This window comes from Chenopodium album, chromosome 5 (assembly GCF_948465745.1).
Source record: "Chenopodium album chromosome 5, dcCheAlbu1.1, whole genome shotgun sequence".
Taxonomy (NCBI): Eukaryota; Viridiplantae; Streptophyta; class Magnoliopsida; order Caryophyllales; family Amaranthaceae; genus Chenopodium; species Chenopodium album.
The window spans coordinates 74,728,917-74,750,879 of NC_137838.1; the positions used below are offsets into that span (position 1 = coordinate 74,728,917).

Below are 21,963 nucleotides of genomic sequence, written 5' to 3' on the forward strand. Positions count from 1 at the left end.
AATAAGGTACTACTTAAAGGGTTTAATAAACACTCATACCAACCTTAGATACACCCACATCATTTCCCCGTATCTTGTCACCCTCGAACTCTCTTTGCTTCCCTTGCAAATATTTTTGTACTTCCTTTGCAAATTGTTTGATTTCTTGCTCCCTACAACCTGTTAGAAATATGACATTGATTAACACAAACAATCCAAATAAAAATTAACATCAATAACAGTATTAAAAGGCTAAGATCAAACATTAAATCAAAGTTTATGTAAAAAAAAAGAGATGAAATAAATAGGAGAGAAATTTAGATGATGAGATCTCAATTAGTAGTCGGTGACCAGCCCATCTCAAGCCTAACTACTCGCCCACTCCCAAATACCCAACCCTACTCTAGTACTCTTCTCCACGACCCTAACCACTGCCCCACCCCTCTCTCCATCCCCACCACCATTGCACCACTTCAGTCCCAATCCCACCACCAGAATCGCCCTCTACAAAGACTGTAAAAAATGGAGGGAGGAGAGGCAAGTGGAGAGTGAAGAAAGAGAAAATTAAGTGAAAAAGAAGAGATGGAATGAGAGTGAGAATACCGGTTCAAAGGAGAGAGAAAGCAAATGGAAGAAAGAGGAAAATAAGGAGAAAGCAAGAATGAGGAATTCAGGGTTGAAGACTGAAGTCAATCAACAAGGAAAATAAGGGGAAAAAAACACTAAGGGCATAACCGTCACTACACTGTAGATTTGAAATAGTAACACATGTTATGTGACTTAAAAGGTAAAGGAAAAAAAAAGTTTGGGTTTTTCTAAGCTATACCCCTAAGGTATTCGAGTTTCTAAGGTGTACCCATGCCTTTTAAAGTTTCTAAGTTGTGCCCCTCAACTCACTACCATTAATGAATGGTACCCTCCTTGGGACTTCCACGTCACCTAAAGTTAACTATAAATTTAATAGAAAGATGATAAAAGGTAAGGAAATGGTAGGAGAAAGAAATCTTAGCCACCGCAACCCTAATAATGAAAATTGAAGCCACGAATTACACTCTCAAATAACTTTTAAACAACTAATAAGGGTACATTTTAGTATTGATAAGGAGTTGAAGGGCACAACTTAGAAACTTGAAAAAGCATGGGTACACCTAAGAAACTCGAATACCTCAGGGGTATAGCTTAGAAAAACCCAAAAAGTTTTAACTTTCAAAATAAACAGACCTCGTGACTTCAAGTGACCACTTCACTTTTTTTTTTTAAAAAAAAAAAAAACTGTGAAAGAGAAAGTACGACTTCGCCCTCACTATATTAATTGAAGACTATCATTAGTTGAGGCGGAGAATTTCTCCAATAATTCTCTCTGTATTTCTTCATTCATAATAATTGGCCACATACAATATTCATAGTACTTGTGTTACATGGGGTAAGCCATAATATTCCCTAAAACATATCACAATCTATAACATATTTCTCTTTGGATTATTATCATATATCTCTTTTGTTTTCTTCTTTGGATTATTATCATATCTCTTAAAATACATATATCAACAATATTCCAATAGTATATTTTAGAGAGAGACCAAATTTAATTAAAATCATAAAAAGTTTAGGACATTATAGAGGTTCTTTCGTATCATATTACAGAGGAAACTTGATGATACATAATTATCTTAAAACCGCAAAGAAATGATAATTGTAGCTAAATTAAAGAAGTCACACAAATACTTTGAATTTATAAATCTAATATTACAGCTTGAAGTAGTCCTTTGAGCTGGTGTTTTCCGGTTTGGTGATGCAATTTGGTGCTCTGATCTGAATCCCCTTATGATTTTACAAAACTTTTAATTTTATTCAGAAATTTCAGAAATTTTCTTGCTGTGGGAGAGTGGAAATACAGGTAAATTATCAGCCAGGGTAATACCAACACAATTGACCATCCGATAACCTTACGAAAAACATATTTTTTCTCCGTCATAGAGATCAGAACAATAATGTAACTAAATTCAGTATAACCAAGAGAAACCCCGACCCAGTAAGTGATCTTGGTCATATCACCGAATATAAAGCAATTGATGGAGAAGCAACTGGCAAAAAACGCTACAGAGTTGAAAGCCAGGAAGATTATAGTCCACGTTCTTGAATTCTCATAAGCAATGCCATCCTTTAACAAAGATTGTGGAGGACTCATCAGTGCTTGGAAAGTCAATGTTGCTATAAGTACCCCGGTCACTATCATGGCTTCCCTTTCATATGCTGGTACTTCATCGGAACGGGCTACTACATCATCACTTTGGCTCGTGTTTTGAGTATACGTTTCAAATACGACTCCACGTACCTGGACATTAGTTTGTATTGGAGTATACATCATCTAAGGAGGCCAACAAAAATCATATTGAAGAAAAACTTTTGTGTACACATGATTTACCAGGCCATAAGAATAATGTGTATCAAACAGTGTCATATTGTGGTAACTTTTGATTTTCTTGAAGGTGACTTTAAATAAGCCTATAAAATGTAATATATATATTTAAAGGGTTCCTCGAGTTTTTAGAGAGCTACATAGAATTTAATTTTCTTAGCGCGCCATGTAAGATTTAATATCTTTCACAATTAAATAATTCAAATGTTACGTAAGCAAAATTGGCGAATAAGATTTTAAAGTTTAATTAATTAAATACAATATATTATCTTTTGAGATTATGAATTTAATCTAATATTTTAAAACTAATATAATAACAATTTTAATCACATAAATATGAATATATATATATTTTTTTAAAAAAATACTAACAAATTGTACATCGCACGGGCTTCATCTAGTTTTGATGTAATTAGGTGATAAAATTTGTAAAGGTATATGTTACTTTAATAGGTTTTCTAAGCTAAGCCCATGTGGTTGTCAAGTTTCTAAGGTGTTTCCATACTTTTTCAAAATTCACAAGATGTACCTTTCAACTCAAGGTGTTTATTCAGCCGTGCCCTCTAGTGTTGGCCTAACGTTCATACTTGTATTAACTGCTATTATTCTACTTTGGAGAGGAAATTCGCACTAAAATTGGGTTAAAATTTGAATTAACATTAACCATTTTTTTTTTTCACATTTTCTCATCTACTTTTTCTTCTTTAGTATAAAAGCAACCATTAATATGCTCAAGCTCTCGGTGTAATTCTTCTATTTTCTCATCCGCTTCTAATTACTTCCTTTTTTTTTTTTTTTTACAATTATTAACATGCATTGAGTTAATGACAGAGGGTATGATTGATTAAACACCTTAAGTTGGAGGGTATAGCTTGTAACTTTGAAAAAACATGGACACACCTTAGATATAGAGTTGTCAATTCGGATAAATGGGTCAGGTTAGTGAGAGTCAGGTTAACTCGGGTCGGTTCAATTCAAGTTAATGTTGTAACGTACGCAGGTCGGGTTCGAGTTGGGTCATGCTTGAGACGGATCACGTTGGGTCATACCTATTATCGGGTTTGGGTCGGGTTTAGGTCCGGTCAATAACAGGTTGGGTTACATTTAGGTCGGGTGAATAATAGGTCGGGTTTAATTCAGATTTTAATAGGTTAAGATGAGTTAGGGTCATTCTTGGATTCGAGTCAGGTTCGATTCAAGTCAATAATTTGTGAGTTATAATAAGGTCGGGTCATTTTTAAGTCGGGTCATGTTCGAGACTCAAATATTGGGTTAATATTGGTCTCGAGTTGATTTTAGGTCGGGTCATATTGGGTTCGGGTACATTTTTCGGGTTGGTTTGTTAACAAATCATGTATTGACGTTCACATTTAATTTGTTCATTTACTGTAAGAGAAACAATTTGAGTGTTTGGGTTAATTTGTAAAGGTAGATTCGATAATTTGAGTGTTTGGGTCGAGTTATTAGCTCGGTTCAGGTCAATTTGAGCTAATTGGATTACTATTCAGTTCAAGTTACATAAGGTTTGGGTCGGGTTAACAATAGTACGGGCTGAATTCGAGTCGGGTTAGTAACTAGGGGTGTAAAAAAACCCGACCCGTTGACCCGCAAGATACCCGACTTATTAGAGTATTTTTTGCATTTTTCCGGGTCGGGTACCCGGCCTGTTAAAACAACCTCTTCACGAACCGGGTCATGGGTCAGACTATTGCTAACTCGGGTACCCAAATACTTATTAAGATTTTTTTTATTAATAAAAAAACCTAATACTACAGTTTGGAGGAATTGGGTGGCGGCTAGAAACAAAAAAATAGGGGTTCGTTTGGCATCACTGTGGTTTTCTGTGTTTTGTTTTTTAAAATCATATGATATATGTCATATAATGAATAAAAAAATAATCAAATTTATTAAACTCCGATCCTGATAATTTTGAAAACTGACAACAGAAAAGTGGAAACACCTTTTTCTTATTTCCTTTTTTTTAAAAAAAAAAAAATTGAAAACTAAAAAAAAGCCAAACAAGCCTTAGGGTTATGGTTTTCAAAATGGGCTTTCTCTCTCTATTCTTCTATCACCTATTCTCCTCTGTCTCTCTTTACCCTTTTTTTTCCTCATCAAAATCTAATCATGGCTACATCAATCTTCTCATTCACCCACCCATCCACTTTTCACCATTTTTCCCCCATGAAAATCAAATTGTTAAGCCTATTTAGTGTACAGTACTTGGGTTGAAGTTATGAGCTCTAATCGTGTTAGGTTGTAGATATACTTGTGCGTACCCTAATACTAAAGACAGAAGTCTATTCACTCTATTCTCTCTAATTTGACATGGTATCGGAGCCTCTATACTCTAAACCCTAAATTTTTTTTCTCTAATCACTACTACTCTAGTCACTACTCTACGCTAATTTCTATTACTCTACCGATCAATCATCAATGGAAGACGAAACGAAACTTGATCCTTCTTCACCTTTCTATCTTAGTGCCGGAGATTAGCCCGGTAATTTGATCACACATGTGGTCTTGAAGGGCGAAAACTACCTTGCGTGGTCGAGGGCCATGACTCTATCCTTGAAATCTACTTGTGGTGCACACTATTTTTTTTATTAATGTAGATGATTATTCGAGAGGTGTTTGGGTTTATTTATTGAATGACAAATAAACTGAAGTTTATTCTTCTTTTTTCTCTTTCTTTGCTATGATAAAATGCCAATTTGATGTCTCTGTGAATTGTGTACGGAGTGATAATGGTACATAATTCAAAACATGCTTCCTTATTTTGATGAAAATGATATTCTTTTTCAAACCTCTTGTGTTGGCACACCACAACAAAATAGGAGGGTAGAGCGAAAACACCAACATATCCTAAATGTGAGTCAAGCTTTGATGTTTCAAGGAAATTTGCCAATTACTTTTTGGGAGAGTGTGTTGTTGGGGCGGTTTATTTGATTAACTGCACTCTATCCCGTTTATTAGCCAATAAAACTCCATATAAACTTCTTTTTGGCAAACCACCTAATTTTGATGTATTAAGGGTGTTTGGGTGTCTTTGTTTTGTTCACAATCAAAAGGCCAAAAGTGACAAATTCGTTCCTAGGAGTAGAAAATGTGTTTTCGTGGGATATCCTCATGGAAAGAAAGGTTGGAAAGTGTATGACTTAGAGACGGGTGATATTTTTGTCTTACGTGATGTTAAGTTTTATGAAAATGAATTCCCTTTTATGCTTGGTGACCAACCAAATGACTCCTCTACTATTAAAACCGAAAGGGTAGAAAATGGGATCGATGTTGATTTTTTGGATGATCTCGAGCATGTCCTCGAAATTGGTGAAGCCTCCATTGGGCATGACTCACATACAAGCAGCCCCGAGTTTGCTACCATGGGGTCTGCTGCCTCAGACATGGATGCTGGCAGCAACTTGGGGTCTGTTGCCACCTCGGGGGAAGCTGCTGCCTCGGGGATTGCTGGGAGCAGATTACTCCGCAGCCCACCCGCCGCTGCCCGGCTAACCGCAACTCTCATGCGGACTCTGCTGCCGCTGCTACTACGGACTCTCCCTCTCATGATTTAGGACACGGACAACGTCTTCGACACCCTCCGAATTGGCACAAAGATTACGTCGCTCAAATTCGCTCATGCTATTACTAGTCCATCTCCTCATGTTAATTGCCTATTCCATGCTCCTCAGGTACTCCCTATCCTTTAGCACATTTTGTGAATTGTGATAAATTTTCTTTGCAACATCGTGTCTTTGTTGCAGCTGTGGATACGGTGGTAGAGCCACGTAAGTTCAAGGAGGCCATGAAAAATGTGGGGTGGAGAGAGGCAATGCAAAAAGAAATTTCTGCATTAGAAAATAATCAAACATGGGTAATGGTAGAGTTGTTAATTCGGGTAAATGGGTCGGGTTTGAGTTGAGTTAGTGTGGGTCGGGTCATGTCGGGTCGGGTCAGTACGGGTTAATGTCGGGACCTATGCGGGTCGGGTTCGGGTTGGGTCATGCTTGAGTCGGGTCACGTCGGGTCATGCATCTTATCGGGTTTGGGTCGGGTTTAGGTCGGGTCAATAAAAGGTCGGGTTACATTCGGGTCGGGTGAAAAACAGGTCAGGTTACATTCGGGTTTTTACGGGTTTAAACGAGTTAGGGTCCTGTTCGGGTTCGAGTCGGGTTCGGTTCAAGTCAATTATTTACGGGTTATAATCAGGTCGGGTCATTATCGGGTTCGAGTCGGGTTCGGTTCAAGTTAATAATTTGCGGGTTATATTCAAGTCGGGTCATTCTCGGGTTCGAGGCGGGTTCGGTTCAAGTCAATAAATTTTAAATTTTTTTTTAAAGCTCCAAATCAAATTGCATAATTTAAAACATTTTTAAAATATTAAAATAAACAAGTGAATACTAAAATTTGAAAAAAAGGATCAATAAAAGGATTATAAGTAGTTATATGGAAGTTTATTTTGAAGATAAATTTAGAAAAAAAACAAAAAAAAATACATTTGGCTGATTTAATTAGACATAATCAGTATCACCAATTCACCTCTCTCACCTTATATAACCTCAAATACGTTTAAAAAACATTGACAGCTCACAGAGTCACAGCTCTACTCTAATACTCTATCACCTCATGTCCTCATATAGCTCATTACTCATATAGGAAGTTGAAGATAATTAGGAAAAATAAAATCAATCACAATAGAGATTTCATGGGGGAAAACATGTTTATAAATTGAAGTTAATTTTAACATTTTAAATTTAATCTTCATATATTAATGTTGAATAATTTTTAGATATTTAATTGGGTTGTCTGTATACAATTTTTAGATACAATTTGAAGTTGATTTTTACAATTTGGTTGCTTGTGGTTGTTTCTCGCAAATGATAATATATTACCCTTTGATGTAAATCATATTAATATGCCTTTTCTTTTTCTTTCTTTTTTCTTTTTTTTTTCTGTTAAAAGAATAAAAAAATCATGACTGGAGAAATGTTTGAATTAGACTACGCAGCTGAAAGAGGTATAGTTCATTCTAATTAATTATAAATGACGCATTTTTTTATTGATCTTACTCCTAATCTTTGCCTAATTGTTTGGTGTAGCAGGGGACTTTGAGCTTGAGCAAGCATCAATTACATGTATGAGTGTTGGAAATGCTACACTTACACCTGAACCCCATCAATCAATATCTCCAATTCAAGGAAAATGATCTCCTATTTGGCAGAATTTTGAGGTTAATGGTGAACATGCTGCATGCAAGTTTTGCAAAAGATTAATCCAGAAACTTTCTGGTACGAATGGTACGTCTAATCTAAAGAGACACCTTGAAAAGTGCCAAGAATATATTGAGTCAGATAAGTCTAATGAGTCTCCTGCATCTCCATTTGACCAAAAAAATACTGTAAGTTATTTGCTAGAGCTATATTGAAGCATGGTTATTCTTTAAGTATTGTTGAACATGAGGGGTTTAGGTAATTGCATACATATTTGAATCCCAAGGTTAGAACTATTTCTAGAAACAAAATATTGAAATGGTGCATGAAAGAGCATGATGTGTTAAAGCAATATGTTCGTAATACGATTAAGGCCTTATCAAGCAAAGTTTCCTTGACTTGTGATGTATGGACATCTTGTACTACTCGTGGTTATTTGTCTCTTACGGCCCATTTTGTGGATAATGACTGGAAATTACAGTCTAAGGTACTGAACTTTAGGCATTTTCCACCTCCCCATACTGGTTATGATATTTATAATCTGGTTTTTAGTTTGATCAAAGATTGGGGTATTGAAAGAAATGTTTGTAGTATGACTATTGACAATGCAAGTAATATGGATTCTATGGTTGGGAAACTCCAAATTGAATTGGATGCAATGGCTAAATTACCTGTTGATGGCAAATATTTTCATGTTAGATGCTCTGCCCATATCTTAAACTTAATTGTCAAAGAAGGTTTGAAAGTCATTGATGAATCTGTTGCGAAAGTTCGGGAGAATGTGAAGTATATTGATTCTTCTGAAACTAGACTTAATAAGTTTGAGCGGTGTGTTACTAGTTGTAAGTTAGCTACAGGTGTAAAGCTATGGATGGATGTTCCTACTAGATGGAATTCTACTTTCTTAATGCTTCGTCGAGCTCTTGATCTTTCACCGGCACTGAAAATGTTCAATAGGATAGAGAGCCACTTGGCGCTTACTCCTCATGAATGGGAAGTAGTAGAGAAAATGCACAACAAGAAAAGGGCCGTTTTGCGACGGAAATAATTCGTCGCAAACTGGCAAAATTCCGTCGCAAAGTGACTTTGCGACGGATTTCCGTCACAGGCATGGCGTCGCTCGAACTTTCGTAGCAAACAGTCCTTTTGTGACGGAATATCCGTCGCAAAACGAATTGCGACGGATTTTGCGACGGAAAGGTAGTTGTAGCTGAAAACAACATTTGCGACGAAAATTCCGTAGCAAGAGGAATCATTTTGCGACGGAATATTCCGTCACAAATTTTGCGACGGAATGTATTTCCGTCGCAAAATGGATTCTTTTGCGACGGAATAGTCCGTCACAAATTTTGCGACGGAATGTAATTCCGTCGCAAAGTTATTGTAATTTTAATTTTTTTTTTTTTGTATTTTGTTTTTTTTTCCTGGAACCTGTATTCCTGCAATCCTGTTTAATTTTTTTGTATTTTGTTTTGTTTTCCTGGAACCTGTATTCATGCAATCCTGTTTAATAAAATACGTGCATTTAAAATAATTTCAGTCAAAAAGTCCACGCCCTAACATAATTCAAATATATACAACACGTAGCCGTAACTACCAAGTACGGTACATGATATAATTTTTTAAACTACAATGTCATCCATATACAAAAATCGAAAAATGACACCTAACTAAACACAAGCTGGCTGTCCTTGGCCTGCACCACCACCACCACCACCACCCGGGTCGTTCCTGGGGTCTCGAATCTGAGGCTGAATCGTAGAACAAGTGAAAGGAGTGGTCAATCCTGTAAATCTACTGGCTAACTCCTCTAAGAACTCCTTGTTCTTCCTCTCGATTTCAGCCATCCGTTCTGCCACTCGAGCCTCCACTCGAGCATCGAGCTGTTCCGCCACACGGCTATCGATCTGGCTCTCAATTGCTTCCACCCTCTCATTCAACTCCTTGTGGAAGTTTTCCTGCATTTGAGTTATGACCGACGGTACGTATTGGCTGGAAGAACCCGATCCTCGTCCCCTAGATGTGCCGTAGTACAAGTCAGCACCAACACCAAGACCTCTAACACGACCCTTCTTATTACGACCACCAGCCGCCTCAAAGAAAATTTCATTTTCAGACAGTTGGGAACCCTGGGTTCTTGATTCCTCCTGTCTGTGTTGGTACGCCTCCTGTAACAAACAAAGGATATACAATGCAGAAATAAAAATAAAGAATGAGAACCAATAGTTTGAGGCTTGATATAGTTCATAAGTGGCAATATAGGTTCACTAGGTCCTAAAACTAGGAAAATTGGGTGAAAATGGGGCGTTTTTGGTTCTAACTTGTCTATTTCTCACATTTGTTATCTAATGAACCTATTTTTGACCTTAATACACCTAACTAACATAGTTACTTGAGTTTGAGGCTTGAAATTGTTTATAAGTGGCAATATAGGTTCACTAGGTCCTAAAACTAGAAAAAATGGGCGAAAATGGGGCGTTTTTGGTTCTAACTTGCCTATTTCTCACATTTGTTATCAAATGAGCTTATTTTGACCATAATCTTCCTTCCAGAACAACATACAGCCTTTTGGACATGCGTGGATCTTTAAATTAACATATATTTTAAACTAATCTAACATATATTTTAAACTAATCTAACATATATTTTAAACTAAACTAACATACATTATAAACTAACTAACATATATTTTAAACTAAAATAACATACATTATAAACTAATCTAACATATATTTTAAACTAAACTAACATACATTAAACTAATTCTAACATTGCAATATATCTTAAAAATTAAACTAATTCTAACATTGCAATATAAATTAAACTACACTACACTAAACACAAGTAATTAAATAATAAAATTTAGTTACAAATTAAATTAAAAAACATAATTAGAAAAAGTTAGGGTTTACATTAAAATTAAATTGAAAACAAAAACAAAGGGGGATAGTGGAATACTCACCGGGATTTGAGGGTGTTGTGGCGGAAATCCGGCTGCCGAAGGAGGGTGGTGTGGTGGCTGCACACCGCCGGCGAACGGAGGGGCGTGAGTGGGCTTGAACGGAGGGGGTGGCGTGGGTGGGCGTGAGTGCGCGTGAGTGGGAGTGAACGGAGGGGGTGGGCGTTAGTAGGTGTGAGTGGCCGGATTCCGGTCGTTCCGGTGGCGACAGCGGCGGTGAAGTGGCCGGATTTTCTTTCTCTCTCTACGCTTTCCTCTATCTCTCTCTACGCTTTCCTCTTTCTGTTCTTCGTTTTCTTTTTCTCTCTCCTTCAGCGAAACTTCAGTTTTTTTTAAAAAAATTTAAAAACTTTTTGCGACGGAATTTCCGTCGCAGAATCCGTCGCAAAATGTTTTTTTTATTTTTTTTTAATATTGTTTTGCGACGATTATTTCCGTCGCAAACAAACTTTTGCGAGGGAATAAATTCCGTCGCAAACTTTGCGACGGAATTTCCGTCGCAAAAGTTTGTTTCCGTCGCAAAGTTGCGACGGAATTTATTCCCTCGCAAATTAACCCTTTTTGCGACGGAATTGTAGTCCGTTGCAAGGTTTCCGTCGCAAAATGACCTATTTCTTGTAGTGATGTGTGATTTTCTTGAACCCTTTTATGACATTACTAATTTGTTTTTCGGCTCTGAATATCCCACTTCCAATCTTTATATTGCCAACATTTGTAGAATTGAGTCACTATTAGTGGCTGCTTCTAAAGGGGATGATCCAAAACTCAAAGAAATGGCAGATCTTATGCGTTCCAAGTTTGATAAATATTGGTTCGATTACTCAGTGCTATTATCTTTGCTGCAATTCTTGATCCTCGGTTTAAGTTGACATTTTTGAGACATCTTTTCAAGGATTTGTATGAAGCTCACATGGTTGAAACAAAAGTTCAGGAGGTGTATTATGAATTTGTTCAATTATTTAACCATTACAAGGAGCCTCTATCTTCCTACTTTTTCTTCCCAAGATAGTTCAAATTCAGATGCATATCGTCCACGCAAGACTAGTAGAGTTTATGCGGTAAGATAACAACAAATTTTATCATTATTCTATATGTTAATCACTTTTCTGGGTTATTATGTTCTTAATTTTTTTTTTTTTTTTTTTTTTTTTTTTTTTTTTTTTTTTTTTTTGTGATTTCAGAATGTCGTTGCTGATGTTGCTAGTAGTGACATGGGTAAATCTGAATTAGAATTATACTTAGAATTGCCTTTAAAACCTTGTAATGCTGATGAAAAATTTGATATTTTGGGTTATTGGAAGGAGCAATCAACAACTTTCCCAAGTCTTGCTCATATAGCTAAAAATGTTCTCGCTATTCTATTACTACGGTTGCTTCTGAATCTTCTTTTAGCATGGGTGGCAGAATTTTAAACAGATGGAGGAGTTTACTCAGCTCTTAGACAAACATGTCGAAGCTTTGATAACAACTCGAAATTGGCTGTATGGTTATGCTGAGTTGGAGAAAGATGGGGTTGAGGTGGAGAATGAGGACGTGGATGATATTTCTGCATAGCCATATTTGTAAGTTGTATTTGATTTTTTAAAAATGAATGTAATGTTTTTGAATCTTTATAACATATTTCTTTGCTTATTTTTTGCAGGTGGATGTCACTCACCCTCATGGGCTCACTGGTTTAAAACCTCAAATAAATTCAACCCTGCTGCTTGCTGCCTGCCTGAGCCTTACTATCATTTCAGCATGCTAGTTTAAACTCTTTACTTAGTTTATATTCTACTTTAATTGTAACCATCTTGTTTTGGTGATGATGTATTGCTATCATTTGGTGGTCTAAAATAATTGTAATTGCTATCACTCTTTCTATAATAAAGTGCTTCTTCTAATACATCATAACCTATTTTGGTTGAATTTTTTTCTGTAGTATATTGTTGGATATTTATATGTTTGACTTCAGTGCAAGCTGCCATGAAGCTGCTGCAATCTGGGCTCAAATTAATGACATAGGATTGTTGTTGATGCACCAAACTCAAGCTTTGCTGCTCGAAGATGTTGTATGACTATGTTGAATATGCTACTTGGATATTCTATTCATTTTGCTGTGAGCCTGTGAATTTAAGTGCAAGTTTTCGGACCTACTCCTATCCCTGTTGGCATACAAAATCGCTAGATCCCCCCTGCTGCAGACACCATTAAGGTGAATACAGATGCTCACATGGCTGCTGGAAATGTCATTGGACTGAGTGTGTTTGCGTGATGAGAATGGTGGTCTGGTGGCTGTTGCGAAGCAGGTCGTGTGTGAAAATAAGTTGTTGAACACGCTGAAGTTGCTGCTACCAAGTTGCTACTGCCTGTTAGCATTGCTGCACGTTTGGTTTGGGCAGCTGACAGAATTGGTAAAAAGGAGATTGGAGCTGAGCTTTGCATAATTTTCCTCTGTAATGAGGTTTTTTGTAGTATTTAAGATTATGAGAGAAAATTGTCCTCTCATATTTAGACCTGCTTCTAACTGCTATTTGTATGCTTTCATGGATTTTCTATAAGTTATAAGTAATTGCCAAGTTATACGGCTTTGTTTTTATTGGAAGTGTTATACTTTTGTTTCAAGGAGGTTGTATACAAAGATTTAATCAAAGTCTCAATCATTTTCTGGTAACAATAACCTATTCAAGCCATTATGAATTGTGAATATTCCTTTTAATGTATGACCAATTTATATTATTTTCAAACTTTATTTTAAACATTCTCTTGAAGCAATGGTTTTATTTTAGTCTTATATAGGTGGGAAATCATCTTCTTGTTCTACTGTAATTGTTGAATTAATATTTCTCCAAAGTTTTTAATGCTGAAACCTGCTATTGTTTGGGTCCCCTTTTTTTTTTTTTTTTTTTTTTTGTTGTTGTTGTTGTTGTTTTGGCTGCTGTCCAGTTCAGTTTTTCTTTGGCGAGGATTATGTAAGAGATAAGTCAAGTAAGACGAGAAAGGCCACTTTTGTTTTATAATTGGAATCCATGTTAATAAATTGAAAAAAAGCCTGAAACTAAATAGTCAATACAGAGTACTCTTTTTATCCTAAAAACTCCTAAATCCTAAAATTGGGGTTAGTAATAGGTCGAGTTTACATTCGGGTCGGGTCAATAACAAGTCGGGTTGAATTTGGGTCAGGTTAATAACAAGTCGGGTTGATTTCGGGTTGGGTTTGTAACAGGTCGGGTTTAAATTCGAGTCGGGTTAGGAACGGATTGGGTTGAACTCGGGTCGGGTTAGTAACAGGTCGGGTTGAATTGGGGTTTTGACGGGTTAAATCAGCTTGGGTCATTTTCGGGTCCGAGTCGGGTTCGGTTCAGGTCAATAATTTACGGGTCACATCCGGATCGGGTCCTCTCTAGGTCGGGTCATGGTTGGGTTCGGGTCTCAAATACTCGGGTCAACTCGGGTCTAGGGTTGGTTTCAGGTCGGGTTAGGTCGGGTTCGGGTCACCATTTTTTTCGGGTTCAGACGGGTTAAGGTTAGGGTCGGGTTAGGGTCGGTATTTCGGGTCGGGTCTGCTTTTGAAAACTCTAGGTAATGGAAAGATTACCTCCATGGAAGAAAGCTCTTGGTTGTAGATGGGTTTATAAGGTCAAGCTCAATTCTCATGGCACTATTGAGAGGTTGAAGGCTCGTCTCGTCATTTTTGGTAACCATCAGGTTGAGGGTATCGATTATAACGAGACATTTGCTTCTGTTGCTAAAATGGTCACTGTTCGTGCATTTCTTGCTGTTGCTGCTGCGAAAAATTGGGAATTGCACCAAATGGATGTTCACAATGCTTTTCTTCACGGTGACCTTGATGAGGAGGTTTATATGACACCCCCGCCTGATTTTCATGACACTCAACCAGGTTTGGTGTGTTGTCTTTGTAAGTCTTTGTATGGTCTCTTGCAGGCACCTTGTTGTTGGTTTTCTAAGTTGGCTACCTCTCTTAAAAGGTACGGTTTTATACAATCATATTCCGACTACTCTCTATTCACTCTGCAAACTGGTGCTATTCAACTTAGTGTTCTGGTGTATGTTGATGATTTAACCATCTCTGGTAATGATTCTTCTGCTATTTCACAATTCAAATCATATTTGAGTGATTGTTTTCATATGAAAGATTTGAGTGTATTGGAGTACTTTCTTGGTATTGAGGTTGCACGTAGTCCGGAGGGCATATTTTTGCGTCAACGGAAATATACTCTTGATATTATTGCAGAGTCTGGTTTACTAGGGGCACGTCCGGAAGGTACTCCAATTGAGCAAAACCATACTCTTGCAAAATCAGAGACTCCTCATTTTGCAGAGCCCGAAATGTATCGGCGTCTTGTGGGTCGTTTGATATATTTGTCTGTTCATATTCTGTCACAATTTATTCAACGACCTCGTCAGGATCATTGGGATGCAGCTCTGTGTACAGTTTGCTACTTGAAGGGTTGTCCGGGTCAAGGGATACTATTGAGCTTAGATTGTGATTCACATTTGACAGGTTGGTGTGATTCAGATTGGGCTAGTTGTCCTTTGACGAGACGTTCCATGACTGGTTGGTTGGTATTTCTAGGTGGTTCTCCTATTTTTTGGAAGACTAAGAAGCAGGATATTGTTGCTAAGTCTACATCAGAGACGGAATACCGCTCGATGTCTAAGGCCACCAATGAGTTAAAATGGTTGAAGGCATTACTTCTCAGTTTGGGAGTTTCGCATCCACGTGCGATGAGCTTGTTTTGTGATAGTCAATCGGCGTTATACATTGCGCAGAACCCGGTGTTCCACGAGCGTACTAAGCATATTGAGGTTGATTGTCATTATGTCCGGGATGCGATTCAGGATGGTACTATTAGTTCGCCATATGTGAAGACTATCGAACAACTAGCTGATATATTCACTAAAGCTTTATGCAAAAACCAATTTATAACTTGGCAAGTTGGGCATTTGTGATTTGCATGCTCCAACTTGAGGGGGGTGGTGTTAAGCCTATTTAGTGTACAGTACTTGGGTCGAAGTTATGAGCCCTAATCTTGTTCGGTTGTATATATACTTGTGCATACCTTAATGCGAAAGACAGAACTCTATTCTCTCTAATTTGACACAAATCTGTTACATATTGGGCTAATTTTTTGTGGTAAAAGGTTTGATTTTGTATCATAATTTGTTTGATTTAACATCAAATCTAATGGTTGATGGAACAAAGCTTGTACGAAGACCGCTTCGATCCTCGTCCTCGAAGGATACAGCTGCATTTTCAAAGATTTATTTTTTTATTTTTTTTTTGTCTAATTTTCTTTGTATTTCTTTTGTTTAGACGGTAGCTTGTGTTGGTTATTTGTGTTGATTATACACATTAATTTTGATATATTTGATATGATATACTTCCTCTGTTTTTTTTTAATTGACACATTTCTATTATGAGAGCTTAGATTGTGTTTGTATTTCAGATTTTTTTTTTTTTTTTTTTTTTATATTTTTTGGAAGAAGTATCTCTGATTATTATATATAAAGAAAAAAAAATCCGGGCACTCTACGACCTGACCCGGTAAAGCCGGGTACCCGATTGTTAGGTGCCCGACCTTACCGGGTCGGGTCATGGGCCGACTCTTTTACTACCCAAAGATCTGGTACCCGGATCTGAACATCCCTATTAATAACATGTCGGGTTGAATTTAGGGTTTTAGCAGGTCAAAACGGATTAGGGTTAATCACGAGTTCGGGTAGGTTCGGTTCAGGTCAATAATCGACGGGTTATGTTCGGGTCGGGTCATCTCAGGTCGGGTATGGTCATGTTCGGATCACGAATCCTAAGGTTAACTCAGGCTCGTGTTGGTTTCAGGTTGGGTCATATCGAATTTGTGCCACTAATTTATCGGGTTCAAACAGGTCAGAACATGATCGAGTTCGGGTAAAATTTTTTAGTTGAGTCAGCTTTTAACAACTCTACTTATTAGAGATTCAACAACCTCAAGGGCATAGCTTAGAAAAACCAAACTTTTTTTTTTCTTTTATCAATAGAAAAACCCTACTCTTATTTAACAATAGAAAAACAACTAAATGTAGTATTTAATTGTTTTAATTTATACTTATTAATAATTAATATATTATTGATCTAGTCAAAAGTCTAAATTGGCAAAATAGAGTGAGCGTTATAGATTATAATAAGAATAATAAAATTATGACAGTAATATTTGTACAATGATGCATGATAACAACAGTGAAATTAAATTAACACTAAAATAATTATACTTGATATTTATTTTTAAACAAATTACAACTATAACAATAATATATTTATTGGGCTCAGCCCAAAGCATCGTTCCAATGCCCTACCCGATTGACCTGCACATTCCCAAACTCGACTTGACTCGATTGTATGGTCGACCCGACCTGCACCCGGCCCGAATGACCAGATTGCTATGCCTAAGTATACAAGTTCCCCATATCATTTTTTTTTAGGAAACCGTATCATTATTTAATTAATACCATCAATCGTGATTATATTGTTAATTAGAAGTTTGTAGCTAGAAGGAGTGTTTGCGGTGCGGTTTGGTGTAATTTTTTCAAACCGCACTTTCAAAAAAACCGCACCGCAAAATACAGTTTGGTCCAATGCGGTTTGCGATATAACCATATTTTTAAAAAACTATTATTTTTCTTGTTAAAAACAAAAATTTTATTTTATTTTGTAATTATTAATTTATAATTCAAATATTTAATTCTTTTTTTTAACCTTTAATTAACTAGTAGTCAAAGATTAGCTCATACTTCCTCTGTTTTCTTTTACTTGCAACACTTCCCTAAAAAGGAAATGTCACAATACTTGCAACACACTATAAAAGGAAAGTTACTTTATGGAAAAACTATACTATTTCCCTTATTTAAAGCACATGGCCCACTAAATTACACTCCTAATAATCATTCATCCCATTTTAAAGTGTATTATATCATGTGAACCCCACATTTCTTAAATACCGTGAAAAAGTGTGTGTTGCATCTAAAAGAAAGCGGAGGAAGTATATTTTAGTTCTTTTGTAACAAAAATATAGTATAAAAACGTAAACCACATTAAAGTACGGTTTGCGGTGCGATTTAGTCTAAATATTTTTAGAAACCGCACCAAACCCTTGTACATTAATAAAACCGTACCACAATTTTCAAATTGCAGCAAATCGCAAAATTGCAGTTTGGTGCGGTCTAAACCGCACTCAGTACAACCCTAGTAGCTAGCAACAAAAAAAATACTCCCTCAATTTCGTAATAGTTGCAACACTTTATTTTTACATTCGTTTTAGGATTTTTTAGAAAATAGTGGGACCCACCAAGTACACGTGGTACTCATTTATTGGTTTAAAAAAAAAAAGAATTGAGACTACCGCCGGCAACCCCTCTCCCCATCACATCCCCACCGTCGGCACCCTCAGCCACCGAAAAACCCACCGGAGCAGACCTTGAAACACCCCATCCACCGAAACCCACCTAACCCAACCTCAAAACACCCCAGCCACCGAGAATCGGCGTTTAAACCCCAACGGACGGAATTCCAACCGGCAAAAAACGACCTCTCCTTCACCCTTTCACCCTCAAAATGGTCGGATTTGACCATGGAAACCCTGAATGGAAAATTTCGGTGGTTGATTTGGCCGTTTCAAGGGTGGGGCAAAAGGAGGTGGTTTTTTCTCGTTGGTTTTGTGCCGTGATATGAAGGGCTGTTTTCGGGGAGGGGGAAGAGGTTAACAGTACAACCGCCGGTGTAGGGGTGTTGGTCGCTCGGTTTCGGCGGTCAAGGTGGGGACAGTGGTGGTTTTCATCTGGAGTTGGGTTGCGGGCGGTAAGGTGGTGCGGTGGTGGGGCTGGTTGGGTTAGGGTTTAGGTTTTCTATTTCTTTATTATTTTTTTAACTAATCAATGAGTGCCACGTGTAATTGGTGGGTCCTGCTAATGAATTTCATCTAAAAATCCGTTAGTTGGTTGTGAAATTTAATTTTTTTGTTTTTTGGGGTGATATGTATGATAAAAATTTGAAATGATGTGGTGTTATAATCAATTTTTTTTTAAAAAATTTGTGGTGTTATTTTCTAACAAATCCTTCGTTTTATATTACATCTTAATATTGTAACACTTTTCAATTTAGTAAAGACTATATACTATTTTATTATTTCTCTGTTCCACTAACCTCACTTGTATATAATTTTATTATTTTTCTCATACTAACCAGTAACCACACTTATACATTTAAAAAATAAAAAAATAAATAATTTCTACCTTCTTTTGACAATGAAATAAATTCACATTAAATATACTTTATATTATAAAATTCACCCTATAATCTCTACACTATAAATTTTCTAAACTTCGTAAAAAAACCTAATATTATAATTACTAAGGAACGAAGGTAGTATTGTATGACTAATATAATATACTACCTCCGTTAGCTATTATTTGCAACAAAGGAATATTTTATATTTCACAAATAATACCCCTTTGTTGCAAATAATAGTTAACGAAGATAGTACTTTTATCAGTCCATATATACCTGTGATTGAGAAGCACGAATCAATTGCTCAACTGTTTTCCCGTTTTCATCTCTTGCCTGCGTTATGACTTGATTGGTGAGCTCGACCCCTAAAGTTTGCAGCATTTCTCCTAGGACTGTCATCACTTCGTTCTGCTTCATTTTAAAAGCAACATGGAGGGCATTTTCACCCTTATTGTTGACCTGTACAATAGTCGCCGGCTTTCGAGACACCAACAATCTTGCAATATCAACCCTTCCATGGTAGGCAGCATAATGAAGGGACACTGAGCCTTCGCTATCACCGAGTACGGATAGCTCAAGATCAAAATCTAGAAGCACTGACACAACATCGGCATGGCCATTCGCCACGGCAATGTGCATTGCGTTGAGACCATTGCGGCTACTCGGCTGTTTGGCCAACTGAGGTGCGTAACTCAAGAGGTGCTTAACAAACTCTGTTTTCCCAGCTGCGGCAGCAACATGGAGCGGAGTCTCAGTGAACAGAGGCATAACCCTCTCGAGAAGCATCGGATTTTCTGCGAGCAATGACTGCAACCAGGAGATGTTCCCCTCCCTCGCAGCCTTGAACAGTACCTTTTCTTCCATACTTTGTGATCTTAATTACTTTATTATTTGCACTTACTGTGTTTTGTAAGTTGTGGTTTTTTTCATTTGAACTCTTTTTTTTTTTTTTTTTTTTTTTTTTTTTTTTTGGAAACTACGAACTCTCTTATCTTAATACATCATAATATATGGTTTTGCTTGTGCCCTTTGACTAGTAGTGATCACTCGTCAGGGCTCCTAAGCCACAGATTTGTTTTCCATAACTAAATAATTGTACCAATCTTCAATGCATAAAATTAACCATGAATTGATGATAATGATAAGTTATATGTTGTTAGAATTTATATGGAGACTTTTCTAACAAAATTTCAATCTATCTATAGTACTATATAAAGAGAAAGGCCATTTTGGTTGATAAATTTGACTTTTCCCAAAATGCCCTTTTCTTTTTGCATAATTACATCTTGTAACAAAAAAAAAATTAATTACTTCCTTTAGGCGGTATATTCAACCAAAATAACGTCTCTTAGGCGATTATTAGCCTATTTATTCAGTTTACTTACCAATTAAAAACTTCTCTTTTGTTGTTTTGCATACTATTCAATTGCATACATTTATATACTAATACATTTGCATCACTTTTTCTGTTAGTTTTTCTTTTTATTTCGTCTTTTACTTTTATAGATCTTTCCTTTTTCCTTTCCTTTTTTCATGGGTATAATGACTATAATCTAATGGTTTATACAATACTACCTCTGTTACATATTATTTGCAACGATTAGATATTTTTTCTCTCTATTTTATGTCAAATCGTTGCAAATAATATGTAACGGAGGTAGTATTTAGTTCACTTTTCATTTTATATAGTACGTCTTACTAATCTTTCCTTTTTTTCATGGGTTATAATCTAATATTTCATACGCTAAGTAATTATTTATATACGAAGCATATTTTTTTGACAAAAAATATTTATATATATTGTTTGAATAGAAGTAATCAATTATATAAATATACTGATTTAAGTTGCATCACTTTTTCAGAATTTCATTGTAATCTAAATCTTCCACTCACTAATTTTACATGGATAATTTTTGTAGGTATCTTTAGTTTTTCTTCATTATTTCTTTAAGTAAATTCGGATAAATTTTATATCTATCCGCAATACTTTGTTATTTACATAGAAAATTTGTAGGTGGCTTAATATTAAGAATTTTTCTACGTACTTGGATAATTTGTTGAATACTTTGTTAGTTTACATATATATATATATATATATATATATATATATATATATATATATATATATATATATATATATATATATATATATATATATATATATATATATATATATATATATATATATATATATTTATATTTTCCGTATAGTTGATTTTTTGTAATTTAATTTGTCATTTGTTTTGGTTAGAGGAAGTAAAAGGTTATGGCCTATTACAGTGGTTGCCAAAGTTTCAGTTAAATTTGATTGTTTTTTGGTTGGTAATTTTGGTATGAAGTAGTAAATATAATTTATTGATCAAGTGATTGTAATTGATTATTTAGTAATATTTTATAAGTATTCGCTCTTTATTAATGCGCACAATTTTGGTATGAAGTAGTAAATATAATATATTGTAATCTAAATCTTCCACTCACTAATTTTACATGGATAATTTTTGTAGGTATCTTCAGTTTTTCTTCATTATTTCTTTAAGTAAATTCGGATAAATTTTATATCGATCCGCAATACTTTGTTATTTACATAGAAAATTTGTAGGTGGCTTAATATTAAGAATTTTTCTATGTACTTGGATAATTTGTTGAATACTTTGTTAGTTTATATTTATATATATATATATATATATATATATATATATATATATATATATATATATATATATATATATATATATATATATATATATATTTCCGTATAGTTGTTTTTTGTAATTTAATTTGTCATTTGTTTTGGTTAGAGGAAGTAAAAGGTTATGGCCTATTACAGTGGTTGCCAAAGTTTCAGTTAAATTTGATTGTTTTTTGGTTGGTAATTTTGGTATGAAGTAGTAAATATAATTTATTGATCAAGTGATTGCAATTGATTATTTAGTAATATTTTATAAGTATTCGCTCTTTATTAATGCGCACAATTTTTTTTTGGGGACAAAATTTTACATTTGATAACTAATTAGGAGAAAATCTTAAAAGTTTCGGTGTATTAATTTATCTTTGAATGGAATAAATATTAATTAGAAACATCAAAAAGATTTGAAAGGATATAAGTATATACGGAGTAGTGTTTTTTTTAACATGT

At 35.6% G+C, this 21,963-nt stretch overlaps 1 protein-coding gene across 2 annotated transcripts; it reads right to left on the bottom strand.

Moving 5' to 3' along the window:
* Positions 1-1,538: 1,538 nt before the first annotated feature.
* LOC145632298 (uncharacterized) lies at positions 1,539-19,807 on the bottom strand. Of its 2 annotated transcripts, none has more exons than XM_081684636.1 (2): positions 19,104-19,806; positions 1,539-2,314 (listed from the first exon to the last, which is right to left on the bottom strand). In XM_081684636.1, the coding sequence occupies exons 1-2, from the start codon at positions 19,689-19,691 to the stop codon at positions 1,802-1,804; spliced, it is 1,101 nt and encodes a 366-aa protein (XP_081540762.1). In that variant the 5' UTR covers positions 19,692-19,806; the 3' UTR covers positions 1,539-1,801. The 2 variants fall into 2 exon arrangements, with proteins under 2 accessions (XP_081540762.1, XP_081540763.1); XM_081684637.1 differs by lacking the exon at positions 1,539-2,314 and adding an exon at positions 9,261-9,773 and having other exon boundaries at positions 19,104-19,807.
* Positions 19,808-21,963: the final 2,156 nt, after the last annotated feature.

Coding starts and splice junctions, on each gene's coding strand:
- LOC145632298 (XM_081684636.1), bottom strand. CDS start 19,691: ATGGAAGAAAAGGTACTGTTCAAGGCTGCGAGGGAGGGGAACATCTCC. Junction 2,315..19,103: donor TTCGTGCTTCTCAATCACAG/GTATATATGGAC, acceptor ACTAATGTCCAG/GTACGTGGAGTCGTATTTGA.